The following is a 27097-nucleotide window of genomic DNA, read 5'->3' on the forward strand; positions in this document are numbered from 1 at the left end:
TTAGAATGAGAGGATGGCCCGCGTTCTAGTGCAGCTAGCTTCGTGTTAAGCTCAGCTTCAAGCTTTAGTCAAGACCTAGCCTGGGCTGCGTGCTCGAATGGTGCGGTGGGCCGACGGGGAGTGTGTTGAGATGTGGGCAGGTGGGTGGCCTTGTTGCGAGTACTTTATGTGAAGAAATGTGTACCGTCTGTAGAGAACTTGCTCATTGGATTTCCTATATTTCCTTTCCATCCTCTTGAGATTCCATAATAGAGTTATTGTGGAGATGGAGTCAGTCAGTCAAGCGCAGGCCAATTATGCGATTGGTGAAGAACCAAAGAGGGATATGAGCGCCGTCGACATCGACGAAGAAGAGGCGATTCGCAAAGTCGAGGCTGCGAATACTCCGGAGCTCGGTGCTCAAAGTGGTGTCAGGAATGTCGAAGCCGTGACTCTGACATGGACGAAGAAATCGCTGGCTTGCGCCTTCGTATGGTACGTTCGAATCCCTCATCAGAACTATCTTCCCCCACAGCTCGAAGCCTACTCCACTTCCTACCAGAACTAACAGTGTCCCAGCATGTGGTTCCTCTACCTCACCAACGCCTTCCAATCCTCCATAACCAACACCCTCACCCCCTACGTAACTTCCAACTTCTCGCAACACTCCCTCCTCACCGTCGTTACCATCGTCTCCAACTCTCTAGCTGCAGCAGTCTACATCCCCACCGCAAAACTGCTCGATCTCTGGGGCCGCGCTGAGGGCTTCGCAGTCATGGTGTGCTTCGCCACTCTCGGGTTGATTATCATGGCCGCCTCGACGTCTCTTGCCGCATACTGCGCCGCGCAGGTGTTTTATACCATTGGCTTTGGCGGCATGATTTACTGCATCGATGTTATCACCGCGGATTCGTCGAGTTTGAAACATCGGGGTTTAGCGTTTGCGTTTACGAGTTCGCCGTATATCATCACGGCGTTTGCGGGACCGAAGGCGGCGGAGGGATTTTATGAGAACATTAATTGGAGGTGGGGGTTTGGGACGTTTGCAATTATCGTGCCGGTTGTTGCGGCGCCGTTGTTCATCATTCTCAAGCTGAACTTGCGCAAGGCGAAGAGGGAGGGTGTGCTTGTCCGTGAAGCAAGTCAACGGACTCTGGTGCAGAGTGTTGTTTTCCACATACGTGAGTTCGATGGTGAGTACTCCATCCCATATCTGGTCGGAGCGATACTCATACCGCATAGTACCTGGCGCCTTTCTCCTCGCCTCTGGCCTCGTGATCTTTCTCCTTCCCTTCACGTTGGCCGACTCGGCACCCAGTGGCTGGTCAACGGGCTACATAATCGCCATGCTCGTTGTGGGCTTTGTCCTGCTTATCCTCTTCGGCCTACACGAACGCTACACCGCGTCCACGCCCTTCCTTCCCTTCAATCTCTTAACCAGCCGAACTGTCCTGGGCGCATGCATGCTCTCCTTCACATACCAGATCAGCTACTACGCATGGTACTCATACTGGACGTCCTTCTTGCAAGTCGTCACACACCTGAGCATCGCAGAAGCCGGTTACGTTGCGAGCACGTTCGATGTTCTTTCGGGCATTTTGTTACTGTCAATTGGGTTGGTCATCAGCAAGACGGGATACTTCAAGTGGCTGCTGTATATCGCTGTGCCAATATACATACTTGGCCAAGGACTGATGATTTACTTCCGCCACCCGGGCACGAGCGTGGGATATCTTGTCATGTGTCAGATATTCATCGCTATTGGTGGTAGTATCATCATTCTTTGCGAACAGATTGCTGTCATGGCTGCAGCGGATCATCAGCATATCGCTACTGTTCTCGCGCTACTGAACATCTTTGGGTGGCTGGGCGGCGCTGTAGGAAGCACGATTTGCGGCGCTATTTGGACCAATTCTTTCCCGCAGGCGCTGGCGAATCTGTTACCGGAGGATGCCTTGGAGATGCTGGACGATATTACAGGGAGTCTGGATACGCAGTTGAGCTATGAAGTCGGCAGCCCGACGAGGTTGGCAATCGAAGAAGCATATGGTGTTGCGCAGAAGAGAATGTTGATTGCTGGTACGGCGATAATGAGCTTGTGCGTCGTGTGGGTTCTGCTCATTCGGAACTACAACGTTAAGAAGATGCAGCAGACGAAGGGAAGACTGTTCTAGAAGTATATCGGAGGGGACGTGTTGCCGAGTAACAACGCACAACACGCACTGAAAAGTCCTGTGACAATCTGTGCAAAAACGAGTTCTAAAGTTGTACCTCTGTTACATATCGATAGGATCGAGTCTGTATGAGTACATGCACAAGAGGGTTCAAAACGTGATCCTCGGCTAACCGATCTTTACCCAAGACGGTTCATTCTGCTCGAACGATTTGTACGTTGCTTTCGGAATTTGATCGAACAACCCTCCCTTCAAGTACATCGTGCCTTTGCCATCAGTGGTCAAGGATGCGACAGGTCTGCTTCTAATCAGCCTCAACTCGAATCTCTCGCCGAGTGAACGTACGATCCACAGTCGCTACAGAATTGGCGAATAATTGTGTTGCCAGTAGTAGTATCGTTGTCCGTATAGCTCTTCAGGGTGCCCTTAGCGTCGCTTATTTTGGCATCGTCTTTGGTCATGGGGAATACAATGGAACCAAAGGTACCACCTCCACGACGGCAATTGGCGCTGCGAGGATTAGTTAGACCCCCAGAGCTGAACACATGTACATCAAACGCACCAGTAGCAAATCACCGATTCCTTGGGAAGCTCTGGGAGGGTAACTTTGATGCTCGCGCAGTTGCAGCGTCCCTCGACCATATTGATAGACTTGAGTATGTTCGGAGGCGTTTCGAGGTGGTGAGATCGATGACTTTAAACTGCTTGACTACGCGATTGTACCAGCAACTTGGTGGTCGAAGTTGAATTACAGAAGAACACGAGAGAGAGAGAGACTCAACAGCACTGGGACGTTGGATGGTAGAGGTCTGATGATGACGCACGACCAGCGAAGCTGCTTCTCCACCATGTTTACCTCGGCTCGCGAACGCGGGACTCGTCTAATGCCAAGTGGGTGGATGTGGTGTCGTCTGCACCAGACCATCTTTGCCCATATAGTCGTTTCATATCAAGAAGTTGCTGCTTCTCGGATCAACTTGTGGAGGCAAGTTTTTAGACTTCGGAGTGGAAGTTTCGCTCTGGCATAGTCAGGTGCCTCGGGAAAGCGTCCATGGCTGTCGCGCGTAGGGTTCACCATGGGCATATTTTCGATGCTTATACTGAGACAATACTCTGAATAAGCAGTTCAGCCTTGTGCTTACTTGGAAGGCTGTTCAGCCAGCGGCCGAGAGGCTGGTTGTGCTAAGTGCAGGTGCATGTCATGACGGGTAAGGGACAGAGCAAGAACATGGTGGCGAGAACGACGACCCATAGACTGAATTTTGAGGGAAGAAGAGAATGAGATGAGGGAGTCGAGTTTAGGTAGCGATGGGATATTGTCTTGCGTTCCGAAAGAGGATAGTGCGCCCATAGGGTGCTCGACTAGCACGTGGTTCCGCGATCCTATCGATAAGCGCGAGGTAAACACAACAATTGCTTGTAGACCGCCGCACCAACAGCGCTGCACGATACCAAACCTTCGCCACGATCTGAATCGCTCAGGCTACCCCCCAAGATGGTACTGAACCCGCTCGAAGTCTCCGATACACGCGGCTGACTAAGATAGACGCGCGACTCAGCAGCAACATACCTTCACATGCACCACTCGCACCACGCCGACCTCCTTGAGTCCTTCACCAACCCCACCTCGTCACAGCTCGCGCCGGAAGACATATACATTCCGCCGCACCTACAACCAGTCAATCCCGAGGACGAGGATGACGTCGTGCCTGACCAGCATGCGGCTTTCGGCATCCAGCGCGCAACACAGACAAGGAAGGAGCCTGCCTGGCGAGACTTGGGACTGGACGACCTGATGCGCCGAGGCCCCGGTGAAGGGTCTGCATCATCCTCGACGGCAAGGACCAGCGGTGGTGCGGCCGTGAGCGCAGGTGGTGTCGCGGCGGCAAGGCAAGACGAGCCTGTTCTCTTGGCGCTGAGGAGACAGCCGGGTGCCAGAGGTCCTGGAGTGAGGCCCAGTGGGGGAGAGGTTCAGTCAACTGCCGGTGGCGGTGCTGGAAACGGACTTCCTCGATGAACACGGTGGATGATTTTGAGGAACCCAATAGGAACTGCATCAGACCTACACACGTTCATCGGAACCCCAAGCAGGAGCGATGGGACTCAAAAGCTGACGACCGGACTTTCCATGGCACGAATGCAGAACTACAGGCCTGACTGGCGTGTAACAGTCTTAGGACTCTACGGATGGCATTCGGTGATTCGGCGATACACGTGTCCGAGGCAAAGAGGCAAAGAATGCCGAATGGTTTCATGGCATTATGGCGGCGCATCATGCAACATGCTCATCAGGGCATTCGAGCGCCTCGTCTCAATTCTCCGTGTGTCGCGAATCTGAAACTATCTCCATGCCAAGCCGCGTACGCAAAGCTTAGCACTTGATAATATGCGGCGATAAGTGAAACATTGACAGGCTTCATCACAACACAAAGTCGAGGTTACTGGACTTTACTAATCATCTCCCGCTCGGTCTACATGTTCGCGCAAGCACCGTGTCGTGTTCCAGCACGACCTGCGACACATGGGCGACAATGGAAATCCGGTAATCTGGTCGTGTAGTTATGTCGCCGCCCGACTCGTGAATTATTGGCGGCGCCTTCTCGAAACGCTGCACCGTCTCTGTCAGATGAACTGTCAAGTTTCCTTCGGGTTTCAGTATCAACGAGGCCGCGTGAGTGTCCACGACTATCCCCGTCGTCACGTTGTATTAGCTGCCGCGACGTTGGGTTTGCATAAACTGTCAACATCATTATTGATCTACATTAGCCATATCTAACTCTCTTTTCCCTTCTCTACTTTTAGCGTTTATCCGATCTACACATTCGTTCGGCCGGACCGCTTCGCTTCTCTTGACTATATTCATCCTTTACTACTTTGTTCGAGATTAATATAACTCGGTCCTCATCATGCATTCTTCCAACATCATCGTTGCCATGCTTTTGGCCTTTGCAACCACGTCGTACGCCTCGCCAGAGCCAACTTTCCACATCATCGAAGTCCGCAAAGAACGCAACGGCACCGAGTCGCGCGGTAGTAGAGAATCTGTTAGATCGCAATGCGCTCAAATTCGAAAACTCACAGCCCTTACCACCCTCGCATCCAACCAAACCAAACTCGACACCCTCGTCTCCAGTGGCGAAATGAGCGAAAAGAAAGCGGGACAGGTCAAAGCCAAAGCCTCAATCGCTACCACCAAACTACAAGCCCTGACGGCGAACTCGACTGTTGCGGCACAGTGTGCAACAATTAACGCGGAGCGCAAGATGAAGCAGAATTGTAGGCAGATGAAGCGCTGGGAGAAGCTGACCAACCTGGCGAGTAATGCAACCGCCCTCGATGCTTTCGCTGCACAGAAAAACATGAACGCGACAAAGCTGGCTGCACTCAAGGCGACGCTACAAAAGGTGGAGACAAGGTTGCAGGAGATGCAGGCGAATACCACGTTGATGGCATTCTGCGGACAGACGAAACAGGCGACTGGACGGCCTGAAAGTGCTAATGGTAAGTTATGCTATGTTTTTCTCGTGGATAGGTGCTAACGATGATGGGTAGGCACGGCGAGTTCTGGTGCTGCGAACGCAAGTGGTGCACCGCTACAGGCGAGTACGAACGATGCGGGCGCCTCAAACGCTGTGTCGTATGTTTTTGTGCCTATCATCGTGAGTTTGTTTGTGATGTTGCTCTAGGTGGACGCTTCGGCGTACAGACTTTTTAGAATGCTACAACATGTAGACTGTGAGTCAGGCGAGGAACGTAGACTAGTAGAACGACTGTACATAGATAAGGCTTCGGATATACCCAAATGTTTATTTTCAATACGCAGCTATATACTACTTGCAGCCGCTACACCTCCAGAACACAAGTGGAGAAGCAAGTCACGTGGAGTATAGCCCATTTCATGCTAGTGGGGAAGGTTGAACGCGTTGCACGCGACTGATCTTCCCGAACACCAAAACAGCATCCAGGTGTCGGCATGCCTGTCATGTCAGCATATATCGCGCCGGATTTTCCATTGACCAAGGGGAAGTACGGCTGCGTTGATCCTCGTAGCTTTGGTCTGCGCTCGGTGGCTGACTCAACCGGCTTATGCTGACTGCCGTCTTACTCCTACAATCGAAGATCAGGTCATGACACATCATGCAACAACACTCTGTTTGATGCGGCAATACACAGAGACACGATGCGCCATCCTGTAGCCACGAAATGAAGCCGGATGTTGACATCCAGGACCGAGCAACCCACGGGTGACGATACGCGAGAGCTGGTTCGAGACTTGCAGTTCGTCCACCGTTGGTAAGCCACCATATATCTCAACCAATAGAGCAACTACATGCTCAACAGCCTTCACAAGTGGAAAATCATAGCTTATCGCTGTTCCTTGTCACGAGCTTAGACAGGCTTGAGTAGGCTTACTACTCCTTCGCTGCTGTCTACCCCGCGCGTCTTCACATCGGACCTGCTGAACCTAGAACGTTCTCAATTCCAGTCCAGCGAGTCAATAAAAGGCCCTTTTGTTAAGAAAACTGGCAAGGGATACCTACAACACGACTGGGAGAACATATCGAGAACGTGGTCTGGGGCAAGTCTGGGTAAGCTTAAGCCTCTGCTTGTCTGCAGCCGTGTCGTCTGGATCTTGGGTATCTGAAAATCCGGGGTATCAGACTGTTCTGGGCCTACATCCTCTCGCTTAACACATTGTATAGCTCAACATAGCTTCGATCTGACAAGCAGATGAGGTGATATATGGTCCCCACTGTCCCCTTCTGTCGGGACCTTCAAACTCAAGGGGCAATATCTACCTTTGACAGACTTGTCTCCCTTTAGTATTGCTTTCTTTAGAGGACGGACTTGCTATACCATCGATGAGCCTCTCGGAGAAGATGGCGACAGAAAAGGTGGAGATTGCGAAGCACGTTGAAGCTGTCGAGACAGTACATACAGATGGTACTGTCGACCTCGTCGACACTCACGCCATCGGTGGAGAGCTGGAGGAGATGCCACCAGGCTACTTTCGCAGCGCGCAATTCATCGGCACAGTGGTCGCAGTATGTACTGGGAGCACATGCGCCTATCTCGGATGGGTGCTACCTGCGAACACTTTGTAAGTGTCTCACCCATGTGTCATACACAATACTGACCAAAGCTAGATTATTGATCAACCAAGACATCGGTCCTTCACCAAACCTAGGTTGGGTTGGCACAGTATGGATCCTCGGGTCGGCCATTGGCTTCCTACTCGTGGGCCGACTGTCGGATATCTTTGGTCGCAAATGGATGGTCATCGGTACTACCCTTCTCAGTATCGTTGGCAATATCGTAGGTAGCACTGCTCATAGCATCGAGACCCTCATCGCTGCCAACGCACTGAATGGCGTTGCAGCTGCTGGTCAGCTCTCATTCGGTATCGTCCTTGGCGAACTTGTACCGAACAAGCAAAGAGGGCCAATCGTCACGTTGGTGTTCATGTCATCTCTCCCGTTCGCCGTATTCGGACCTATCATCGCCCGCAAGTTCATCGACAGTACAGCTGCAGGCTGGAGGTGGAGCTACTATCTCGGCATCGTCTTCGGTGTTATCACCATCGTCCTGTACCAATTTCTATACCACCCACCGACATACTCGCAGCTCCACGTCAACGGCAAGACCAAGTGGCAAGCTTTTAAAGAGCTGGACTTTGTTGGTATCTTCTTGTTTATTGCTGGTTGCGTTCTATTCTTGATCGGCCTGTCATGGGGAGGGCAGGTGTACCCGTGGACAAGCGCTCATGTGCTATGCACCATCATCATTGGCATACTCACCCTAGTCGCATTTGGTCTCTATGGTAAGTCTTCCTGTACCATTAACACCAGCACGTCGCTAACACCATGATACAGAACAATACCTTTGCAAGACCATCCCGCTCATGCCACCACGCCTCTTCACCGACATTGGTTATGTAGCCATCGTTGTTGCCGCATGCATCGGTGCCATGGTTTACTACTCGATGACGATTGTTTGGCCCACTCTCATTGGCACAGTCTATACCCCAGATGTGATCGAGATCGGCTGGCAATCTAGCGTAGTAGGTGGCGGCGTCCTCCTCGGCCAGTTGGTTGGTGGCATTGCCTTGTCATACCTTCCCAAAGTCAAGTTGCAATGCATCATCCTAGCCGTCCTCACCACAGCCTTTGTTGGCAGTCTCGCAGCACTGGGTCCAGACACACATACCTTTGTCATCACGATGGGTACATTGGGCTGCTTCGTCATTGGTTGGATCGACAACATCACCTTCCCGGGTGTCACCCTCGTCATCGCACCTCAAGATATTGGCCTCGCAACAGGCGTACTCGGCTCCATCCGTGCTCTCGGCGGCGCAGTTGCGCAGGCCCTCTACGTCTCCATCCTCACCAACAAAGCCACGATTTACATTCCCAAATACGTCGTCCCCGCCGCGACTGGCGCCGGGCTACCAGTCTCATCACTCCCATCATTATTTCAAGGCATTACACTCGGTAACTTCTCTGCTGTTCCAGATATCACGCCTCAAGTCATCGCCGCGACGGGGATTGCGGTAAGAGATGCGTACGTGACGACGTTCCATTATGTATTCTACGCGACGATTCCGTTCTCGGTGTTGCTGATTGTGGCGTGCTATTATATCCCAGATATGGATAAGTATCTGCATAATAATGTGGCGAAGAGGCTGCAGCATATGGGCAAGTTGGATGGGCAGGCAAATGTTGAGGGGGCGGAGAAGGTTTAAGGATAGAGGTGCAGCCCGGCGTGCAAGAAACCAGTTGCTTGTGCACGAATTTCAGTCGGACGATATCACCAGCGAAGAACTGTGGAATATGAATAATGAACAAATTACATATCTGATCGGTTTTCCGTCGGTGAAAAAGCACGCTATCGTGTTTCCAGCTAGCGCATCCTGTTGAGGAACGAGGCCAGGCCTACATAAGTCTCAACACGAGTAGCCTGCATTGTACGCTGTTTCTAGTTCTTCATCTATCTTCAATACTACAGGGGTTTTTTGTTATGGCGTCTGCCAACATGGATCATCCGGCCGTCCATCTTCTGAAGACCCTCATGTCCATCGTCAGCACCAGCGAGCTCGAGTACGAGATTGGCATGTTCCTGGAACAACATCTTCTGAGCCTGGGATACACAGTTGAGCGCATTCCTATCAAGCCGGGCTCTACGCGCCACAACGTCTATGCCTACCTTGGCTCATCTCGCCAAACAAGAGTGCTCCTTACAGCTCACATGGACACAGTCCCACCGCATATACCCTTGACCATCGATGAAGACATCATTCGTGGAAGAGGATCTTCGGACGACCTTGGACCACTAGCAGCGCAGATACTAGCCACAGAAGAGCTGAGGAAAGAAGGAAAGTTCAGATCAGAAGGCGACATCGGACTGCTATTTGTCGTGGGCGAAGAAAACGGCGGACACGGCATGGTCGCTGCAAACGACATGGGCGTATCTTGGGAATCTGGCATCTTCGCCGAGCCAACAGAAAGCAAGCTTGCCAAAGGACACAAAGGACAGATTGCGTTCGAGGTGATAGCCAAGGGAAAAGCCTGCCACTCAGGCTATCCTCATCTCGGTAAAAGCGCAACGTCTGCCCTTCTTGCTGTTCTGAACGACTTGTCCGCAGCATCATGGCCGGAATCCGAATTGCTTGGCCCTTCGACGTTCAACATCGGAACTCTCTCAGGCGGCGAGAAACACAACATCGTTGCTCCGTCTGCCAAGGCACTGTGCGAAGTTCGCATGGTGGCTGATTTACCTGGTGTCAAAGCTAAGATCGCGGAGATAGTGTCGAAGCACGAAGATATCGACCTAAACTTTGTCTTTGAGTATCCTGAAGCTCTCCTGGAATGGGATATAGAGGGCTTTGAGGCTGCTCCAGTCGCGTTCGGGACGGACGTCCCGAGACTCAAGGCTGAATACTGTGGAAATAGAGTCTTGTATGGACCGGGTTCTATTCTGGTTGCTCATGGGCCGGATGAGCATATCAGTGCTACCGAGTTAGTTGAAAGCATTGCGGGGTACAAGAAATTGGTGCTTCATTTTCTTTCGTGAGCCGGCTCATACTGAGCTCTAAAAAGCTGTGTGATAAGCTATAGAAACATTGCTAGTTTTTAAATGATTTGTTTCGTTAGTTCAACTCGCCTAGGGTTCCCGGTGGCATTATGTAGCAGTCTCACTCACAGGGCGTGGACGACATGAATCAAGCTATTTCCGGTTAGCGCGCCTGACTCAGCCGACTTCGGCGTGAACCTCGTCATCTAGAACGTTGAAAGGAAGTCCATGATCTTTCATCCCAACTTAGACTGAATTGATGCACGCATATTATCTTCAAAATGGACAACACGATTAACCAATCGTCAGAGGACAGGGAGGATCCCTTCTCGTTCATGTTCGCTAGCGATCCAATAGCCACGGACACAGTCTTCCAGGATGGTGGATTAAGCGAGCTATCAGCTGCATTGACAGCTGCGCATGCGAATTCATTCCAGACTGAGAGCCCATGGATGTCAGGAGTAACGCCGGATGGGATCTCAAACAACTCCACTGCCTTCTCGTCACCGTTGACTCCAGGTACACCGATCACACGTCCAAAGCTAGGAAGCAGATTCTCCCGAGAAGTCATTCGGACACTAAAGACTTGGCTTGCTGCTCACCAGCAGCATCCATATCCACGAGATGACGACATGGAGCTTTTGCAGTTGCGCACTGGTCTGAACCAGGCACAACTCACTAATTGGTTCGCAAATGCTCGCCGCCGCGGCAAAGTGCAAGGTGCTCGTCCTGTTACACCACGAGCACCTGACAGCTCATCGAACCCTGTTGATATCATTCAAAGGCCAGGGACTCCTGCAATTCGACAGGATTCTCGTGCAAAGGATCCATTGCAGCGATGGGTGGACAGTCCGCCTGAACATGAGCCGGCGGACGTAGGAGACATTGCTCGTGCTATGGCGTCGAGTTCACGAAGTGAATCAGGTAAGTCCTTTTCTACAACGGGTACCAAGTATATTTGTATTCAATGTATACTCATATGTACAGGCATAAATGGCGTAAAAGGGTATGATTATGCAGACAACGACCAGTGGCGTTCTCCTTATATATCGTCTGCAAGCAGTGCTGGCACTTCTCAATCCAGCGAAGTTTCGACACATCGTTCTTCAGGATCACAAAGCTCTCTCAAGGCTCGCCGGGCAGCTCGGCGAAAGCGAACTCCCCGGCGGAGGCCACTGGAAACCGACCTTTCTGCTAACCCTAGTATGCCATACCAGTGTACCTTCTGCACTGACACATTCAAGGTAAGTTGGTGGGGCCGGACCGAGAACAGTGGATACTACTAACCTTGTGCGTTCGCAACCATAGACAAAGTACGACTGGCAGCGTCACGAAAAGTCTCTGCATTTACCACTCGAGAAGTGGGTGTGTGCTCTCCATGGACCTCGTGCGCCAAAGCCGCAATCTGCAGAAATGTGTTGTGTTTTCTGTGGTGAATCTGACCCCGCGGAAGCTCACATTGAGTCCCACCACTTCTCCTTGTGCCAGGATCGGACTCTAGAAGAACGGACGTTCCATCGTAAAGACCACCTCGTACAACACCTACGTCTTGTGCACCAGGCGAAATATGAAGCTTGGTCAATGAAAGATTGGATGGTGCCGATGCCCGACATAAAATCGCGATGCGGCTTTTGTGGTGCTGAAATGACCAAATGGGAAGAGCGAACCGACCATCTAGCGGAACACTTTAGGAATGGTTCGACTATGGAAGGGTGGAAGGGTGATTGGGGCTTCGAGGAAAGCACGCGACGACTCGTCGAGAGTGCTGTTCCGCCATGTCAGTCCTCCCATCGCATCTACGCTGGGTTCGATGCTGACACCAACGCAGACTTCATTCACTATGAGCGTAATACACTCGTTCCAATGCGGGCTACTGATACACCCTGGGGCTCTCCGCCCAACGGCTACGAGCTTGTCAAGATTGAGATCGAATTCTTTATCCAGAATTACATTGATATACATAGCAGACTACCATCAAACGATGACATTCAAGTCGAGGCATGTCGGATCATCTTCGCTGCAGAATCAGCACCTGACGCAAACTCTTCTGTTACTTCTACCTTATCTCGCGAGTCATGGTTGCGCGACGTTATTATGGCTTCTCCGGAGCTCACCAGGCGAGCTCGATTTGGTCCCCTTCGAACTTCGAGCGAAAGCCGGCATTCACCGATGAAGATAAACGGGAAGGAACATTTGTTTGAAGACTGTCCTTTTGAAGCACGACTCCGGGCTTTTGTCGTGGACCACCACATTTCAGGCACGTCACTTGTCGATGGCCAGCTGCAAACGCAGATGTGCACCATCGTGCGAGAAATGGAAAGAGTGTCGAACACACCGTCGGATATGTATGCGAATTGGATCATGAAGTGCATTTGCTCTGGAAATTGGTGGCTTCAAAGCTTCAAACAACGAGCAGGTGTGGTGTCCACAACGGACCCATCTATTGCCCTACCTGAAGTGCACTTGCAACGAGCGCACATCGATTGGATACAGAGTACTTTTCAGTCCCTCTCATACTTCGACGCTGCCCAGAACGTTACACAAACACAGCATAACTCGCTCCCGCTTGTTTCACCCGACCTGTTGCCTCCGAAAGAGCTGAACACCAACATGACTCAAAGTGTCTCCAGCGAGGCGCAGATCATACCACTGACTCAGACTACAATGTTCGATATGCGGGGAAAGCAGCAGGGCTTTTTGCCACCAGAGGACACCAACTATTTCCGTATCTTCGAGAGCGATATGAGGCGATGGGTCGCTGCAACTATGTCGCCAAAGAACCCGAACTGTCATGTGCCGTCTGACCAAGAGATCCAACATCAAGCTAGATGGATCATGTATGATGGGGACGATCCTTGGAACCAAACGCCAGCAGACTATTCGGAATGGCTGTGGAGATTCAAAGAAGCAATGGGTATCTCGCACGATGAAAATGCGGGCATGCCAACAGGATCCACTTAAGACGGGCATCGGAAGACTAAAAAGCATAGTACGTTGGGATCGTCGATATTCTACATGGCACTTCATTCCTCTCTCGATGCTACTCAACGGCAAGTCCGCTAAGTCATCTTGCTCCCGCTCTCGCTTGTGGGGCAGATATCGATTCGTAACCATCACCTCCTTGGCCAGCGGCGATCAAAGCCCCGGATAATCTTCGGATGTGATCGGCCCGCCACTACTCCTGCGATTGCTCCACTGGCTCTTCTTTCGCTTTGACTTCTGGCCGAGCCTTGAATCGGTCGACTTTTTCATCGGCCCAGTGGGGTCTCTTGTCGAACGCAAACTGCAAGATTTCCGGGCGTTGGTAATGTCCAGCTGCATCAATCCACACCTTGATGGCACCAAGCTGAGAGAAATCAATTTCGCCCTGCACGAGCTTTTCCTCAGCACCGGTGTGTGGACCCGCAATGAATGCACAGAACGGATGCAGAATCGATGACCAGCCTCCACCGAGTTTGACCAGATCTTGTTTTCCGAGGTTCTGTTCCATCCAGTCCAGACATCCTTGGTCGACGTAGTTGGAGGCCGTGATGACGAAGACCTGAGCAGTGAGTGCGTGCGCCTTCATGAGCGCTTCGATCTGCGCATCCGCAACCGCCTCGAAGCCCGCCATGGTAGAGAGCGCGGGCCATGCCCCAGCATGAATGTGTTGGTTCTGAGTAATGAGCGCTTGGCGGGCTCCATTCATTGTGTGCTCCCAGCACGCTAAGCCGCCGAGGTTATAGCCCAGCGACAAGGGCCAGTTGCGCAACGAGCTGCCATTGCCCTGAGCCCAGATATAACGCTCGACATAAGTTGGTTGAAGCTTGCGGTGCACACCAAGAATAGTACCATCGCTGTCGATGATAACCTGCGAATTGAACAACGTGTGTCCGTTTGCAATGCGCTCTGAAATTCCCAGGTTGATGGCAACGCCTGTGCGACGACATGCATCTTGGATGGCACTGACGTCCTCACCATTGGGTTCCACGACAACGCTCTCTTCAGCATACTGTGCGAGTGCCCCAACTTGTTTCAGAGGTGGGTAACATTCGGCCCAGTACTAAAGGGGGAATCAGCAATTAGGATCGGCGCGTTTTCGGAAGTGTCTATCCGCATTTGACTGTGGGAACACGTACGGGGTATCCGGGTATGAACGTCTCTGGAAAAACAAGGAGTTTGACATCGCTTGTGGCAGCTTGTTCGATGAGCTGCACGGTTTTCTTAATCGTGGCGGCCTTGTTCATGAACACAGGCGCAGCATGGGCTGCAGCCACTTTGAATTTGGTCTCCTTTGGTGGCGCCATTGTAAGATTCTCGAAAACTGAGTTGTACAATTGTCTGGAAGAGACGAGAAAGTGAGTAAGATTAACCAGAGTGTCGGGTGGGATGGAGCTGGTTGAAAACGAGGGGTCTGTTTATGCAGTGGCCGGTCCCGCATGCCCAAACTAAACATTTAGCTTGTCTTAGCATGCCCGTTCACACCCGCGAGTCGCGCCCACGCATTTTTCGGTAGTTTACCCGCCGCTTGGGAGCGAGCCGTCCCCTTAGGGTCTTGACCGTTGCAGGCCAAGATGACCGTTGGGCGGGTCGAGCGGTGGGCGAGCGCGTGGAAGCTGGTCGATTCGATGTCACACACGAAAAAGCATCCAAGGGTGTGTTGTGCAACACACAGCACAGAACACCCGATGCCCTCTCCATTACACAAATTGTCATCGAGTCTGTGAGGCGGCCTCTCATGCGACAAAGACTAACCGCAGAACGACCGAGCGTCGGTTGCTCACTCAGGCCTCCCCAGTTCGTCACACCAATGTCGGCGTATTTTCGTAAACGGATGCCACAAGCGGCATGATCTCCTGTATGATTCACCTAACATAGCAATGATGCGTTCAGATGTTACTCGCGTTGCATCCGCACATGCTTGCTGTTCATCCTTTGATACATCAAACAGCTCGATCGCTGGGATGCAATACTATGGGTCTTTAATTGCTTCTCGTTGTGCGACTACAGTACATCTACTCTGTGCATTCTCCACAGCCAGAGTCGCATCCCGCATCCGTTTCCTGATGCCCTTAAACTTTTGTGTTTAACTATCCTGCGTTTGGCGTTATGTCTTTCAATTTCACAGATGTGCCTCCGGGCATCGACTTGAGCGAGTCTCGAACTGCAAGCAACAATGCCATCGGTATCGTGCTATTTGTTCTGTCGTTCGTCTTCGTTGGATTGCGGCTTTATGTTCGTCTACACATGAAACGTGAGCCATTGGGGTTGGACGATTATTTGATGTTCTTGGGACTGGCGCTCAATGCAGGCAACTTGGCGTGTTGCATTGCTGGAGGCTTCTTCGGACTAGGAAAGCACATCTGGTCGTTGGATCCATATCAGATGCGGCAAATCACGATCGTAAGTCTACTACACTAGCTCGGTGACAGCGCTAACTTGGATAGATCACATTTGCATACGTTTTCATATATGCTTGGAGTGTGTGCATTATCAAGTTTTCGATCCTAGCGCTATATCGAAGAATTTTCGGCATCTCATGGCTTGGGTACTTCTGTGTAGCCCTTACGACTGGCTATCTCATCACGAATCATATCGTGCTTCCCCTCTATACTTCGCCTATATCCTATTACTGGAATCAATGGAATGTCGGATCGAAAGGTGTTATACAGGTCGATGAAGCAAAGGTTAGCAATGTCTACCCGCAATATTGGAAGCAAGCTGACAGTGAAGTAGTTCTACCTGGGTGTTGGCATTATCAACCTATTCGGCGACATTTGTATATTGGCAGTCCCAGTTTCGAGCGTGGTGAAGCTTCAGATGGGACGCAGCCAGAAGATTGCCATTAGCTTCATGTTCTTGCTCGGTAGCTTGTAGGTCTCTCCACACCAGCCCACAAACAGGGCTCTTACTAATGGCGCGTGCGCAGTGTATGCTTTGCATCTCTCTACCGCATCATCACTATCACCCGTCTTGTGCAAACAAGCGATATCAGCTGGGCCAAAAGCGACGTCTTCATCTGGAGTTCTGTCGAGCCCTCCATCGGCATCATCAGCGGCTGCCTCCCGACCCTCCGGCCTCTACTGATCAAGATACTCGATCCATGGCGCAAACTCATTCCCTCCGTCAAGAAGTCGTCCTCCGATGGGTCCAGCAAATCTTCGCGCCCTTACCCCTTGAACACGATCGAGACCATCTCCAAGAAGCGTACGCGCAAGATCAACAAGAAGGACGAACTAGACAGTTTACAGTTCACACAATTGGAGGATGAAGTCGAAGTCAAAGCAAACGGAACCGTTGTCCGAGAGTCTGTGAAGGCGACAGGCAAAAGAGATTGCGACAACTCAGGCAACTGGAGACCTGATGATGATGAGATGTGCTTGACTACAACCACGGTACACAGGAGTGAGAGTGAGGCTGGTTTAACAAAGGAAGAGAATAGGTCTCTAGACAGTCTGGAGAGGGATGGGATTACGATGACGAAGAGGTTCGAGTGGGATGAGGAAAGGCATCATTGAACCTTTATAGCTGTTCCCGAGGCCGACGGGTTGCGTTGCGAAAACTTTATGGTCTTATTACAAGAGATGAAATTGACACCCTCATTTCCACTGCATTGCCAATGAGCATCGTTATCGACAATCGTGAACACAGTTGCTTCTGTGACGGTTGCGCATTGCAACATTAATGATGACTGCCAGGCTCTCTAGTAGGTATGTTACTGTGTACTAGAGGATTGAATTACGCCCGGTGCATTTACGGATGGCCTCCGATATCGACCGTTGGGTTGTTGGTAGTGCGGATCAGTTACTGGAGCGGAAGCTGTGAGGGCCTCGCGAAGTTAGTCGCTGCCGCTGGCAATTTAGCAGCAGCACCCAAACCACCTACTTCCTCTTCTCTAATCATAAAAAACCACCGCAATAGCATCTTACCGCCTGGCTGTTCTGGTATTTTGGTCGCGCAATCATAGTGAAAGATTTGCTTTATCCTCCAGTGCCGTGTAGGACAGTCCCGGCCCTTGCCCCGCTTTTTGCACACATCGGCTGGATTTACGTCCGCAAAGTTGCACATCGACATGTTGCTCCGTTGACGACCGCTATGCCTCACGAAAAGGACCAGCACGTGATTAAAGTCCGAATGGAGTCCGTAAGGGCGCCTGCAGAGACGGCGAGCTGTTCGTCCGCCTTTCAGATATAATACATGCGGCAGCCAGCGCATTACTTAGAAGTGCATCCTCTATGACCACCATCCAGATCCTTTCTCTATTCACTTCAAGATCTGTTCCATCCTGGGACTTGACCAAGAGACTTATAGCCTCTGATCTCGATACATCTTGCGAAGACGTGACGCAATGGGCCAATCAAGCAAGGGTATCAGCAGCTTTGTACCTGCTACAGATATACCGTCCCTGGATGGCAAGATCATCTTTATTTCTGGAGGTATGCTTCACACCCCCATTCCATGTTCTTTGAATTCACGTAGTATGCAGGTACTGCCGGTCTCGGATCGGAGTCCATGAAGGCTCTAGCTGCCCACAACGCTGCCCACATATACTTCACGGGACGCAATGTTGCCGCTGCAGATACTCTAATCAGCACAATCAAAGCACTGCATCCATATTTTGGACTCACTTTCATACCCATGGATCTATCGTCCCTGCGCTCAGTAAAGGAAGCTATCGCAAAGAGCTTCAACCATGATCATCTCGACATCCTCCTGAATAATGCTGGCATCATGGCAAAGCCACCAGGTCTCAGTGTTGATGGCTACGAGATACAGTTCGCAACCAATCACTTGGGCCATGCTATGCTCACGAAACAACTGATGCCATTTCTACTCAAGGCCTCCGAGGCCCCGGACTCTGACGTACGCATCATCTGCAATACCAGCGACGGTTACGAGATATCTCGCATGATCAAGGGCGGGATATCATTCGCCGAGCTCGAGAGTGGTAGCACAATGAGCAGAACGCTGCTCGGTCAATGGCAACGCTACGGTCAATCAAAACTTGCCAATATACTTTTCGCAGCGGAACTGGCACGGCGCTATCCTCAGATCAAGAGTGTTGCGATTCACCCGGGCGTTGTCGAGACGCCATTACTGACCGACTTGGCCGGGTTTGACAAGTACTTTACCCTCTGGACGTGTAAGCTTCAGGGTGTTCCAATCATGAAACCACATGAGGGTGCATACAACCAGTTGTGGTGTGCCGCGGGCGCTAAGAAGGAAGTGCTGAGGAATGGTGGCTTCTACAGACCTGTTGGACGCGATGATACTGACACGTTGAAAGGAGAAGGATCGAATGCTGAACTGGCAGCGAAACTCTGGGACTGGACAGACGGTATTCTGGGAAAGTTCGATTGACCATGGTAAGCTTTTAGCTGTCTAGAGTGCAAAAGCTTGAGTTGTTTGCCGGACTGATCTTACACCAAACAGATTGCTCGACGGCATGAAAAGGATGGCAAGCATGAGATTAAGTACAAAGATGACGATGGTTCGGTGACATGCATTCACGGTACCTAGCACAAAGTGAAAGTGTCGCCTTACAGGATCCCGGCTCGATTTCCGAGTCTTTCATCACTCCATTACTTAGCGCATGAACTGCTCATCTGTATAAGTAAACTTTTCTCTAACACTACCTCCACTTCCTATCCCTCCTTGCCGATCTCTATCAACCACAATTTCTACCAACTGGGTACTACCAGAAATGTCCAACCAGCAAAGCAGACTGACTCGCAAACGCGTTGCACGTTCCCCTACAGGCGATGACCGAACATTGAACAAGCGGACACGGAGGAACAGCAACGACGTCGAGCGAACATCCAACTTCGAGTCATCTCCTCCGCGTGGCCGCCCTCTCTTACGAGATGACGACGAGAACATGTTAGCGAGTCTAACTCAGGGTTCAGAGTCGTCACTGGAGCCCTCAGTGCAACTCTCCGAGGACGGACACCCCGATGCATATGACGTGGACGGTGAAGATGATCCCATCGTCGAAAACAACCGAGATAGTCAAGTTTATCTCATCGCCAACAGCAACCAAGATGGTGGAGATGATTTCCTGCTCGTCCTTAGCAACGACGGAGATGGTGAGAATAATCCCCTTGACCTCGGCAGCGACCAGATTGGCGAGATTAATCTCGCAATCTACCAAGACGAGGAAACCCACGAGCACGGCGACGATAATCTCCCCAATGAAAAGAGTGAAGATGGTGGAAACAAAGCAGCCGAATTACTCTCACGAATTCACGAGGCCATCGAGTACACCCGCTCGCGAATGTCCCAAGGTCTGCCCTTAATGCAGACGACCCGCTTCGAAATGTGGCTCGAGACTGTCACCTACAAGCCATCAGACACCGAAGTCTATGCCTTTGAAGTCCTCGACGACAGCCCAGCCACAATTATATTTGTACACCCCGACTACATTGTCTACGAGCTCGGCATTCCCCCTCCAGACCTTGTGGTTGCAGCAGTGGGTGTTGTACCACGACACACTGCGCAATGGTGGGTCGGCAAGTCTGCAGCACAGGTTCGAGCTGGGCCATGGGCAGATGCGGTGGACTTGCGGAAAGCGGAAGCCAAGGTGAAAGGGATGGAGACGAAGAGAAGGAAACAGAAGTCCGGATATAAGACGCTCAGGCAGGAGGAGAACGATTCGAAGTTGAAAGAAGGGCTGAGGCGGCAAATTGCTGGACTGGCAATGTGTTCGGATGAGCAAGAAGAAGAGGAAGAGGAAGAGAACCCAGAGGAAAAAAGAAAAGAGTCAAGTGGTCAGGAAGATTGGGAAAATGAAGAACATGAAGAGGCGGAATATGATCCAAAGCGTGAAAAGAATCGTGAAGATGGTGACGATGAAGATTGAAACGAACATGGTGGTGCTGCTTAGAAAAAGGAGAATATTTGGGGCATCATTCGGAAAGGTACGAGGATAAAGTGCTGATCATTTATGCGTAGATAGTGTCGCAGGTTACAAGAACTCGTGACAAGCATTTTCGAAATAGAGGCTAGCATTAACAAGAAAGACCGAACACCAGATAAATGTGAGTAGCTAACAGATTCCATACTTCGTGAGGAATGCGGTACATTATGGCGATAGCGAATGAGTGGACATCAAAACATGGTAAAATTATTAACATGGAACAGTGTGTTTCTGTATAACTACCTCATGATGCTCCTCAAGCCTTGCGTTCATCTCGTCCACAAGCTACGCGCCGAATAGCTCTCGGTCGTTTCCGCCCATACCCTGGCGTGATAAGTAAGTTCAAAATCCGCGCAAGGACTGTGCCTCTTACTTTGGTAATGAATCAGTCCGGGATCAAGTGGACTACTGTGCTGCGCTGTATTGGATGGTGAAGGCGCTAAGTCACATGACCATTTCCGTGACAAGAGTCGGCCCGGGGTTCTAAAGCAGATTGGATCGTCGTAACACTCGGCGACATTTCAGTGCATTTGTGCGTGACTGCGATGCAACATAGCGCGCACGTATTGATGCTGCGAAACACGCCCAATTGTGATTGGCGTCGCTACCGCCGACGTCGACGCTTAATCACTTGTGTTTACTGCACTATATGCACGGACCAGGTACGCACTTTCCTTGTCTCAAGTTCTTGCACTCTTAAGCTGATGCACTACTTCTGACCCATAGAAACCTCGATAACAAGGGTGTATGGTAGGTACGGCCATTGTTCGGAAACGCGCACTCCCTCTTTGAGGCCATTTTTTGTTTCCGCTCTCGCGGCGCTTTTGTTCAACAAAATTTGCAGGGTCAAAATGGAAAACAATGACTTCTACTTCTCCACCAGCTACGCCCCCGACAGAGCTTCCTTCAGGCCCTGACCACTGGAGATTTGAAGATACTGGAGCAGTTTGCGAATGGGCTGAAGAATATTGTCCCGGAGGCTTCCATCCAGTGAAACTTGGAGACACATTCCACAATGAAAAGTATCGAGTGATACGAAAATTCGGAGACGGATCTTATTCCACTGTATGGCTAGCCGTAAACACAGGGTATGTTTCACTTAAATTGCTACTCAATGAGTCAATCTGGAATTTGTTTGACTAATTATATCAACTCTTATCAGGAAGCCACGCTATGTCGCACTCAAGATCATGATTGCAAAAGCAAAATCATCGGTAACTGAATTATCGATTCTCGAGAAGCTGTCTACAACAGCTTCGATAGATCCCGACTCACGATACATGACTGTCCTCTTAGATGAGTTCCAACACGAAGGGCCGAATGGGAAACACCAGTGTTTGGTGTTTGAAGTGATGGGTGCAACGGCTGCATCTCTAGTCGAGGAACTGCCAGAAAACAAACCAAAGATGTATGGAAAAGTGGAAAGATACCCCAAATGGATCGCCAAAAGATTGTTACTGCATGCGCTCCACGGTCTCGCATACCTACATCGCAATGGTGTCGCACACGGAGACCTTCAGCCAGGCAACATGCTTTTCTCCATTGACAATCTGGACTCTACTCCTGAGGATGAACTTAAGCAAGACGAAGAGCACACTGCGGTGCCCTTAAAGCGAGTGGATGGCAAACCTGACAAATGGGCACCTCCCCAGCTATATCTCAAGCAGTCACTGCACAACCGTGTGCGGCTGAATTCGCAGCTTCTGGTCAAATTGTCAGATCTTGGCTCAGGTGAGTGATGACATTCTAACAACCGGGATACTGCAACATCATCTGCTAATACTCCCATGTAGCATTCTGGATGAACAGCCCACCTAGTCGCACCGTGACGCCCGTGGCATTGCGAGCACCTGAATTAGTTTTACGGCAACAGTTTGGCGCTGAGATTGATATCTGGAGCTTCGGTTGTCTCATGTTCGAATTTTTGACCGGCAGATCGCTCTTCGCTCTCATGATGCTTGGACATGACCAGGACGAACAGGACGAAACGGATGACGACCATCTCCTACAGCTCAACGATATTCTCTGTCCTCTGCCTGAATCGATGATAAAGCTTTGGCCGCGGTTTAGTAAGTGGTACACCACAGATCGCAAGCGTCTCCAGCCATATGGCGATGAAGAGCCGTACATCTACGATTCCATCGAAATTCTGTTTGCGAAAAACAAGTCACCGGAGATTGGTGAAGAGGAGGCGGCCATCGTAGTTTCGTTGATGCGACGGATATTAGAATACGACCCGGAACAACGCCCTACAGCAGAAGAACTACTCAAGAATCCGTGGTTTTCGAGTGAGGAGTCAATGACCTAAACGGAGTTTGCGAGAGACGAGATGGATTACTGCGCTATCGTTTGCCCGAATACGAACTGGCAAACTGGAGTCTCTGTGATCTGCGCGATAGCCCGAGTTCTCTGATCTCAGGCCGATGTATTCTGTATCACCTCTTTTCCTGAATGTGGGCAAACACCGAACCATCATGTCGAGTCTTTCTTCGTATAGATCCATTGGTCGGTTTGTTTGACAATAGGCTCGTAGAGCACAAAGAGCACAGCCGGTCCCGGCACAAGCTGTTCTTTGAAGGCATAGGTAACAACAATAAAACAATTGTGAAAATATAGATGCATCGCGTGTCTTATACGCTATTGGAGGTCCTGTCATCGAAACATCATGCTACAGTCCCAAGCTCTTCTGTTTATACTCTGCTGATATTCATACCTCGTATTGTGTAGATTAGATCAACAGTCCCGAGTTCCTTATTCATAGCGTGCTGTTCAGTAAAGTGTTCAGTGTAGACGTGTTAGTCGCTTTGACAAAAGTAGAAAGAGAGAGCGGAATATCACTCACTCTTATCAGCCTTCCTCTCTCCTCGTCGTCCAAGCTTCCAAGATCTCCTTAGTCGTCAATGTACTGTACCTCTGTCCTTCCTGAGCTAGGCTTCTCTTGACGGGTGTCAAAGCAATTGACACGATTGCCTGACTTAGTAGGCCGTCCCGGTTGAGGCGCCGCCACTCTCTTGTGCGGCGTCCTTGGCTCCATCAGTGGGGCGTCGACGCGGTCACCCTTATTCGTGGATGGCCTTGGTGTTGGGATGGCATGGATGTCGAAGGTCCTGGCGGTTGTGGGGCGCTTTGGTGCACTCTGTGTTTGGCGACTGGCCGGTGCGAGCCTTCGCTTAGGTGCACTCATCAAAGGGATATCTACATTGCAGTTAATAAGACACTGTACATTGAAGGGTTGTGTGAAATGAGGGTGTGGGGTGGTTCTCGCCTTGCGTTTCCCGTGCCGCATCATGCTGCCTTCTGCTAACACCATATACACTGGCGGCTGTGATCCGAGACGGCGGGATTTGGCGTGCGGTATGTTCGTTGGCGCTGGCTTTCGCTCGCTTCCCGACAACAGCTACCGCCGAAGCTCCACTCGTTGCCGCTCCATGGGCGCTGGATTCTTTGGCTGTTGACCGAGTTGTCATCCTCGATGGGACCTCCTCACCTGGCGCTGGCGTTGCACGGCACGTCTTCCGCGACATGGTTTGGAGTGGCTGTTCGTTGTTCATCACCCCGAGACCCACTGGCTGTACCATAATAAGGCTATTCCCGGCTTGTCGTCGCTGGATGTGGGCGATAACTGGGGTGGCCGGTACTTGGACTACTTGGACGTGTGGTTTTGTTGCACTGAGTGCCATACCCGCGAACTTTCGGGCGCTTTGGTCTGTTGGGTCAGTATAAGAATAAAGCTACTAGGTGATAGAAGGTGGAGGGTTGAAGTGGAGGGTGCAGGGTTGGGGGTTGAGGGTTGAGGGTGGAAGATCAAGGGTATGCAGGCAATGAGAGAGGGTTGAGCATGGAGGGGTGAATGGGGTTTCGGACTATATGGACGAACTATGAGCTGTCGCATTAACGGGTCCAGGTCCTTCGTTGACTGGGTGAAGCTCATGGCCTCCGTTACTGTTCCTGATGGCAACTGTGGGGCGCTTGTAGAGTCGATAGGAGTTTCGTCGTCTCAGCATCGTTAAGAAGATAAAGGCAAACTCGCGAACCTTTCTATCTTTCGTGCTATTGCCACTGTAATGTGCAACTCCGACCCTGTTCTATGCAAACACCTCACCATTCTCATCACGTCGTCTTCGTTTTGCGACATAGTCTAGTTTCGCCACGATGTCTGCTTTGAGTGTCTTCAAGTCAACATATTTGTCTTCCGGGTGGAAGTGGGCCGCCATGTGCGAATTGAAGACGGCTAGTTTGTCTGGGCTGGTCGCTGTCTCTTTCCGCGGAGTGAGTGTCAGTGTGTGCTTCGAAAGTGTGGGGGGGTGGGAAACAATACTCTTCTTCCAGTTCGCCATGCTAGCGAACTCGGCCGCCGCGGCTAGAAACGCGATTTATGACGGGGATGTGTGGTTGTGTGATGTGTTGTATGGTGAGTGAGACGTGGTATGGTAAGTGGGACGTCGCTGCCCTTTCTGGAACCGCACGTGACAGCGTGACGACACTCACCCAAAAGAACAAACTGGCGCGTCTCAGGAATACAGAAACCTACTCATTTGTGCATATTCACCTCTTCCTCTTGATCTTTGGGTCGTACCAGCCATGGTCTTTCGACCATTGCACTCCACACTTGTGCACAATGCCTGCATGTGCCGGCATACTTCAAGCCCAGCGATTAGATGATATACATATATTGAGGAAAATATTTTAGACGATCTAAGTACGCAAGGGTCTACTTCTTATAGCCTCTACGTGGTCTCTCATGCTCTCTCTGCCTGCCTCTGGGCCCGACCTCTTTCTCAAGCTCATGTATCGCTTCCAAATGATTTATCCCTTTTCCGAATTCGATTACTCTTGGATCTCCTCCTGAAAAAAGCCGCGCAATGTATAAGCCCTCCTTTCTCTCACAAAAGATTTCGAAGCTTTTCACCTTCTGAACACCGTACTCGTCTGTGTTGCGAGCGCGCGCTATATTATTGTCAACGTACTTCTGAAACCATAGTTTAAAATACTGACCAGCTATTCCTTTTCCATAAAATGATAGGCAAGCCATTGCGCGTGCTTCTTTGTCGTTCGGTACCCGCTCACCTCGTTGCCGTGCTAGGTTCCGGATGTCCCTGGCGGCGTTTATGGTTTCATCTTCGTTCTCGGCTGCAGCCTCACTGAGCTTCAATAGTCGCACGCGGTATATGTAGTCACTGAACACAGTGTGAGGCAGCCGATGTTGGTGTGCAAGAAGATCCGGCATGGCTTGTTCGACTGCGCGGACGTTGCTGAAGTATGATTTATCATCGAGCGCCTTGACAGTGATATGATAAGACGGAGCGATTAAGGCTGCGCCAGCAACCTCACGGGGAATGGATACCATATCGAAATCGAGTGATGCTGTTCAGTTGCTTAGGCGGTGTCGTATCGTGTGCTGTAATAAACCAGTATCTTAGCAGAAAGAATATCGTCGTGTGCAGTATTGCAATTGGCGGCAGCTTTTGCTTTTAATGTATCAGTATGATTTTCAAACATGACAGGGCTCGCCGTGAATGTAGTTTCTTTATTGAATCTGCCTAATTGAATGTCATAATTGACAGAATCTTTGGACATGTCACGTTCAGCCGTTACAATGTTCGTTGCCACGCGGTTTTTGACTCGGGTAGCTATCAATATCCGCGTCAAACGCTAATAGCAGAAAGCTTTTGATTTGCAATCTAGGTTCTTATATGACCTCAAGCTACAATAACAATTATTCTCCGACTATTTCCCATCTCATTCTATCTCCCTTGCATCTTCTCTTGGTCCAACTTCCTCAAGCAGATCCTCGACCGCCATGAAATGAGTCTGACCTACCCCAGTCGCAACTACCTTTTCCTTCCCCTCAACGTAAAGTCTAGCTCCGTATTTGCCTGCTTCAGTAGTAGAGATGATCATGAATTGTGTCTCTTCAAGGACGTCATAAGAGTCAACGCGTCGAACATGGTCTACGAGGTGTTCAAAACTCGCCATGCAAGACATCAGGAGCTCACTTACGGACTGCACTCTCAGCGCTTTCAACCAGCCTGCCCATAGCACGCGCTTCTCTCTGACTTGGGACATGCTCCCCTTTCTGCTCTGCTAAGCTCTGTATTTTGCGCGCTTCCTCGTCAATCTCAATTTCTCTTTATTTTACTGTCTCGGGCTTCATTCATGGTCTCAAGTTGTATCCTCTATCAGGCTCTGTGTTCCAAGTGAAGTGCTTGTGCATGAAGTCGTTGACTGCTGTGCCTACTGAACGATGTGGTCGTACAGAAAGAGGTGTCTGGTCATCATCGATAGCGTAGATTTTGGCATAGAGGCTCTTGTCTTCAGATGCTTTGATAGTTATGTGGTAGGTCGGTGCGACAAGGGCTGCACAGGCAACGTCGGCTGTGTTGGAGACCATACCTAGGTATCGTGCTTTTCGGGAGTCTTTTTGGTTGCTTTGTAGTAGTGAAGATTTTACTGTCAAGTGTTTAACTTGCTCTGAGGAATGTTTTTATGCGCTGAGTCGTGAAGTGTTTGACGCAATGTGGATTGTGATCATAGCAGTCACTTTTGCAGTCACCATAGCAGTCACCACATCAGTCACGTATCGAAAAGCATGGGCGCAAAGTTTATCCAAAGACGTGCTTTGAAGAGAGGAACGAGACCAAATTTGGTGGACTTCAAGGAGCTACACATGTTAAGCTCGAACATTAATAACCCAATACAAAATCATCCGCGGCTTTACCCTTGCAGGGGTGTGCGGACAGGGAGGTGATTGTCAATAACAGTCCCGTTCGTTCCATCCATGCGTTCGGATAGAAATACACCCCAGTACCACGAAGATTTTATGGCCTCTATGGAGCGACGATTGATATACACATGTATGTATCCCAGGAGCTGGAAGTTCCACGAGAGCATCACCACTAATGTTCTCGGGTATGCAACCTCCCACCAAGGTATTCCGCAACCCGTTGAATAACAGCATCGAAGAGTAGCCTGATATTTC

The 27097-nt window shown here is 50.6% G+C and overlaps 18 protein-coding genes across 18 annotated transcripts; 11 read left to right on the forward strand and 7 right to left on the reverse strand.

Annotated features, from left to right (window-relative positions):
• Window positions 1-265: 265 nt before the first annotated feature.
• Window positions 266-2153, forward strand: SNOG_10145 (hypothetical protein; the record flags this gene model as incomplete). The annotated part of the gene is made up of 3 exons (XM_001800375.1): window positions 266-474; window positions 559-1172; window positions 1222-2153. 3 exons carry the CDS (start codon window positions 266-268, stop codon window positions 2151-2153), a joined length of 1755 nt encoding a protein of 584 aa, XP_001800427.1.
• Window positions 2154-2467: 314 nt separating this feature from the next.
• SNOG_10146 (hypothetical protein) lies at window positions 2468-2795 on the reverse strand (the record flags this gene model as incomplete). Its single annotated transcript, XM_001800376.1, has 2 exons — window positions 2468-2663; window positions 2716-2795. The coding sequence occupies 2 exons, from the start codon at window positions 2793-2795 to the stop codon at window positions 2468-2470; spliced, it is 276 nt and encodes a 91-aa protein (XP_001800428.1).
• A 934-nt stretch (window positions 2796-3729) lies between these two features.
• On the forward strand, window positions 3730-4170 carry SNOG_10147 (hypothetical protein; the record flags this gene model as incomplete). Its single annotated transcript, XM_001800377.1, has 1 exon — window positions 3730-4170. One exon carries the CDS (start codon window positions 3730-3732, stop codon window positions 4168-4170), a length of 441 nt encoding a protein of 146 aa, XP_001800429.1.
• Window positions 4171-5059: 889 nt separating this feature from the next.
• On the forward strand, window positions 5060-5839 carry SNOG_10148 (hypothetical protein; the record flags this gene model as incomplete). The annotated part of the gene is made up of 2 exons (XM_001800378.1): window positions 5060-5654; window positions 5706-5839. The coding sequence occupies 2 exons, from the start codon at window positions 5060-5062 to the stop codon at window positions 5837-5839; spliced, it is 729 nt and encodes a 242-aa protein (XP_001800430.1).
• A 1176-nt stretch (window positions 5840-7015) lies between these two features.
• SNOG_10149 (hypothetical protein) lies at window positions 7016-8895 on the forward strand (the record flags this gene model as incomplete). Its single annotated transcript, XM_001800379.1, has 4 exons — window positions 7016-7198; window positions 7260-7974; window positions 8027-8703; window positions 8842-8895. 4 exons carry the CDS (start codon window positions 7016-7018, stop codon window positions 8893-8895), a joined length of 1629 nt encoding a protein of 542 aa, XP_001800431.1.
• A 290-nt stretch (window positions 8896-9185) lies between these two features.
• SNOG_10150 (hypothetical protein) lies at window positions 9186-10223 on the forward strand (the record flags this gene model as incomplete). Its single annotated transcript, XM_001800380.1, has 1 exon — window positions 9186-10223. The coding sequence occupies one exon, from the start codon at window positions 9186-9188 to the stop codon at window positions 10221-10223; it is 1038 nt and encodes a 345-aa protein (XP_001800432.1).
• A 281-nt stretch (window positions 10224-10504) lies between these two features.
• SNOG_10151 (hypothetical protein) lies at window positions 10505-13184 on the forward strand (the record flags this gene model as incomplete). Its single annotated transcript, XM_001800381.1, has 3 exons — window positions 10505-11147; window positions 11211-11467; window positions 11532-13184. The coding sequence occupies 3 exons, from the start codon at window positions 10505-10507 to the stop codon at window positions 13182-13184; spliced, it is 2553 nt and encodes an 850-aa protein (XP_001800433.1).
• A 19-nt stretch (window positions 13185-13203) lies between these two features.
• On the reverse strand, window positions 13204-15133 carry SNOG_10152 (hypothetical protein). Its single transcript, XM_001800382.1, has 2 exons — window positions 14342-15133; window positions 13204-14214 (listed from the first exon to the last, which is right to left on the reverse strand). Exons 1-2 carry the CDS (start codon window positions 14507-14509, stop codon window positions 13399-13401), a joined length of 984 nt encoding a protein of 327 aa, XP_001800434.1. The 5' UTR covers window positions 14510-15133; the 3' UTR covers window positions 13204-13398.
• SNOG_10153 (hypothetical protein) lies at window positions 14777-15054 on the forward strand (the record flags this gene model as incomplete). The annotated part of the gene is made up of 2 exons (XM_001800383.1): window positions 14777-14857; window positions 14878-15054. The coding sequence occupies 2 exons, from the start codon at window positions 14777-14779 to the stop codon at window positions 15052-15054; spliced, it is 258 nt and encodes an 85-aa protein (XP_001800435.1).
• A 178-nt stretch (window positions 15134-15311) lies between the features above and the next one.
• On the forward strand, window positions 15312-16720 carry SNOG_10154 (hypothetical protein; the record flags this gene model as incomplete). The annotated part of the gene is made up of 4 exons (XM_001800384.1): window positions 15312-15605; window positions 15875-15889; window positions 15939-16075; window positions 16132-16720. The coding sequence occupies 4 exons, from the start codon at window positions 15312-15314 to the stop codon at window positions 16718-16720; spliced, it is 1035 nt and encodes a 344-aa protein (XP_001800436.1).
• An 830-nt stretch (window positions 16721-17550) lies between these two features.
• On the forward strand, window positions 17551-18563 carry SNOG_10155 (hypothetical protein; the record flags this gene model as incomplete). The annotated part of the gene is made up of 2 exons (XM_001800385.1): window positions 17551-17638; window positions 17689-18563. 2 exons carry the CDS (start codon window positions 17551-17553, stop codon window positions 18561-18563), a joined length of 963 nt encoding a protein of 320 aa, XP_001800437.1.
• A 343-nt stretch (window positions 18564-18906) lies between these two features.
• On the forward strand, window positions 18907-20061 carry SNOG_10156 (hypothetical protein; the record flags this gene model as incomplete). Its single annotated transcript, XM_001800386.1, has 1 exon — window positions 18907-20061. One exon carries the CDS (start codon window positions 18907-18909, stop codon window positions 20059-20061), a length of 1155 nt encoding a protein of 384 aa, XP_001800438.1.
• Window positions 20062-21647: 1586 nt separating this feature from the next.
• SNOG_10157 (hypothetical protein) lies at window positions 21648-22426 on the forward strand (the record flags this gene model as incomplete). The annotated part of the gene is made up of 2 exons (XM_001800387.1): window positions 21648-21849; window positions 21978-22426. 2 exons carry the CDS (start codon window positions 21648-21650, stop codon window positions 22424-22426), a joined length of 651 nt encoding a protein of 216 aa, XP_001800439.1.
• A 164-nt stretch (window positions 22427-22590) lies between these two features.
• On the reverse strand, window positions 22591-22877 carry SNOG_10158 (hypothetical protein; the record flags this gene model as incomplete). Its single annotated transcript, XM_001800388.1, has 2 exons — window positions 22591-22688; window positions 22832-22877. 2 exons carry the CDS (start codon window positions 22875-22877, stop codon window positions 22591-22593), a joined length of 144 nt encoding a protein of 47 aa, XP_001800440.1.
• Window positions 22878-23008: 131 nt separating this feature from the next.
• SNOG_10159 (hypothetical protein) lies at window positions 23009-24455 on the reverse strand (the record flags this gene model as incomplete). Its single annotated transcript, XM_001800389.1, has 4 exons — window positions 23009-23313; window positions 23342-23824; window positions 23854-24114; window positions 24221-24455. 4 exons carry the CDS (start codon window positions 24453-24455, stop codon window positions 23009-23011), a joined length of 1284 nt encoding a protein of 427 aa, XP_001800441.1.
• Window positions 24456-24663: 208 nt separating this feature from the next.
• On the reverse strand, window positions 24664-25465 carry SNOG_10160 (hypothetical protein; the record flags this gene model as incomplete). The annotated part of the gene is made up of 3 exons (XM_001800390.1): window positions 24664-24740; window positions 25006-25065; window positions 25186-25465. The coding sequence occupies 3 exons, from the start codon at window positions 25463-25465 to the stop codon at window positions 24664-24666; spliced, it is 417 nt and encodes a 138-aa protein (XP_001800442.1).
• A 392-nt stretch (window positions 25466-25857) lies between these two features.
• Window positions 25858-26155, reverse strand: SNOG_10161 (hypothetical protein; the record flags this gene model as incomplete). Its single annotated transcript, XM_001800391.1, has 2 exons — window positions 25858-26069; window positions 26119-26155. The coding sequence occupies 2 exons, from the start codon at window positions 26153-26155 to the stop codon at window positions 25858-25860; spliced, it is 249 nt and encodes an 82-aa protein (XP_001800443.1).
• A 117-nt stretch (window positions 26156-26272) lies between these two features.
• On the reverse strand, window positions 26273-26787 carry SNOG_10162 (hypothetical protein; the record flags this gene model as incomplete). The annotated part of the gene is made up of 2 exons (XM_001800392.1): window positions 26273-26568; window positions 26733-26787. 2 exons carry the CDS (start codon window positions 26785-26787, stop codon window positions 26273-26275), a joined length of 351 nt encoding a protein of 116 aa, XP_001800444.1.
• Between the last annotated feature and the right edge of the window lie 310 nt (window positions 26788-27097).

This window comes from Parastagonospora nodorum (genome assembly GCF_000146915.1).
Source record: "Parastagonospora nodorum SN15 chromosome Unknown scaffold_16, whole genome shotgun sequence".
In the NCBI taxonomy this organism is placed as follows: Eukaryota; Fungi; Ascomycota; class Dothideomycetes; order Pleosporales; family Phaeosphaeriaceae; genus Parastagonospora; species Parastagonospora nodorum.

Coding starts and splice junctions, on each gene's coding strand:
- SNOG_10152 (XM_001800382.1), bottom strand. CDS start 14,509: ATGGCGCCACCAAAGGAGACCAAATTCAAAGTGGCTGCAGCCCATGCT. Junction 14,215..14,341: donor CGTTCATACCCGGATACCCC/GTACGTGTTCCC, acceptor GCACTCGCACAG/TATGCTGAAGAGAGCGTTGT.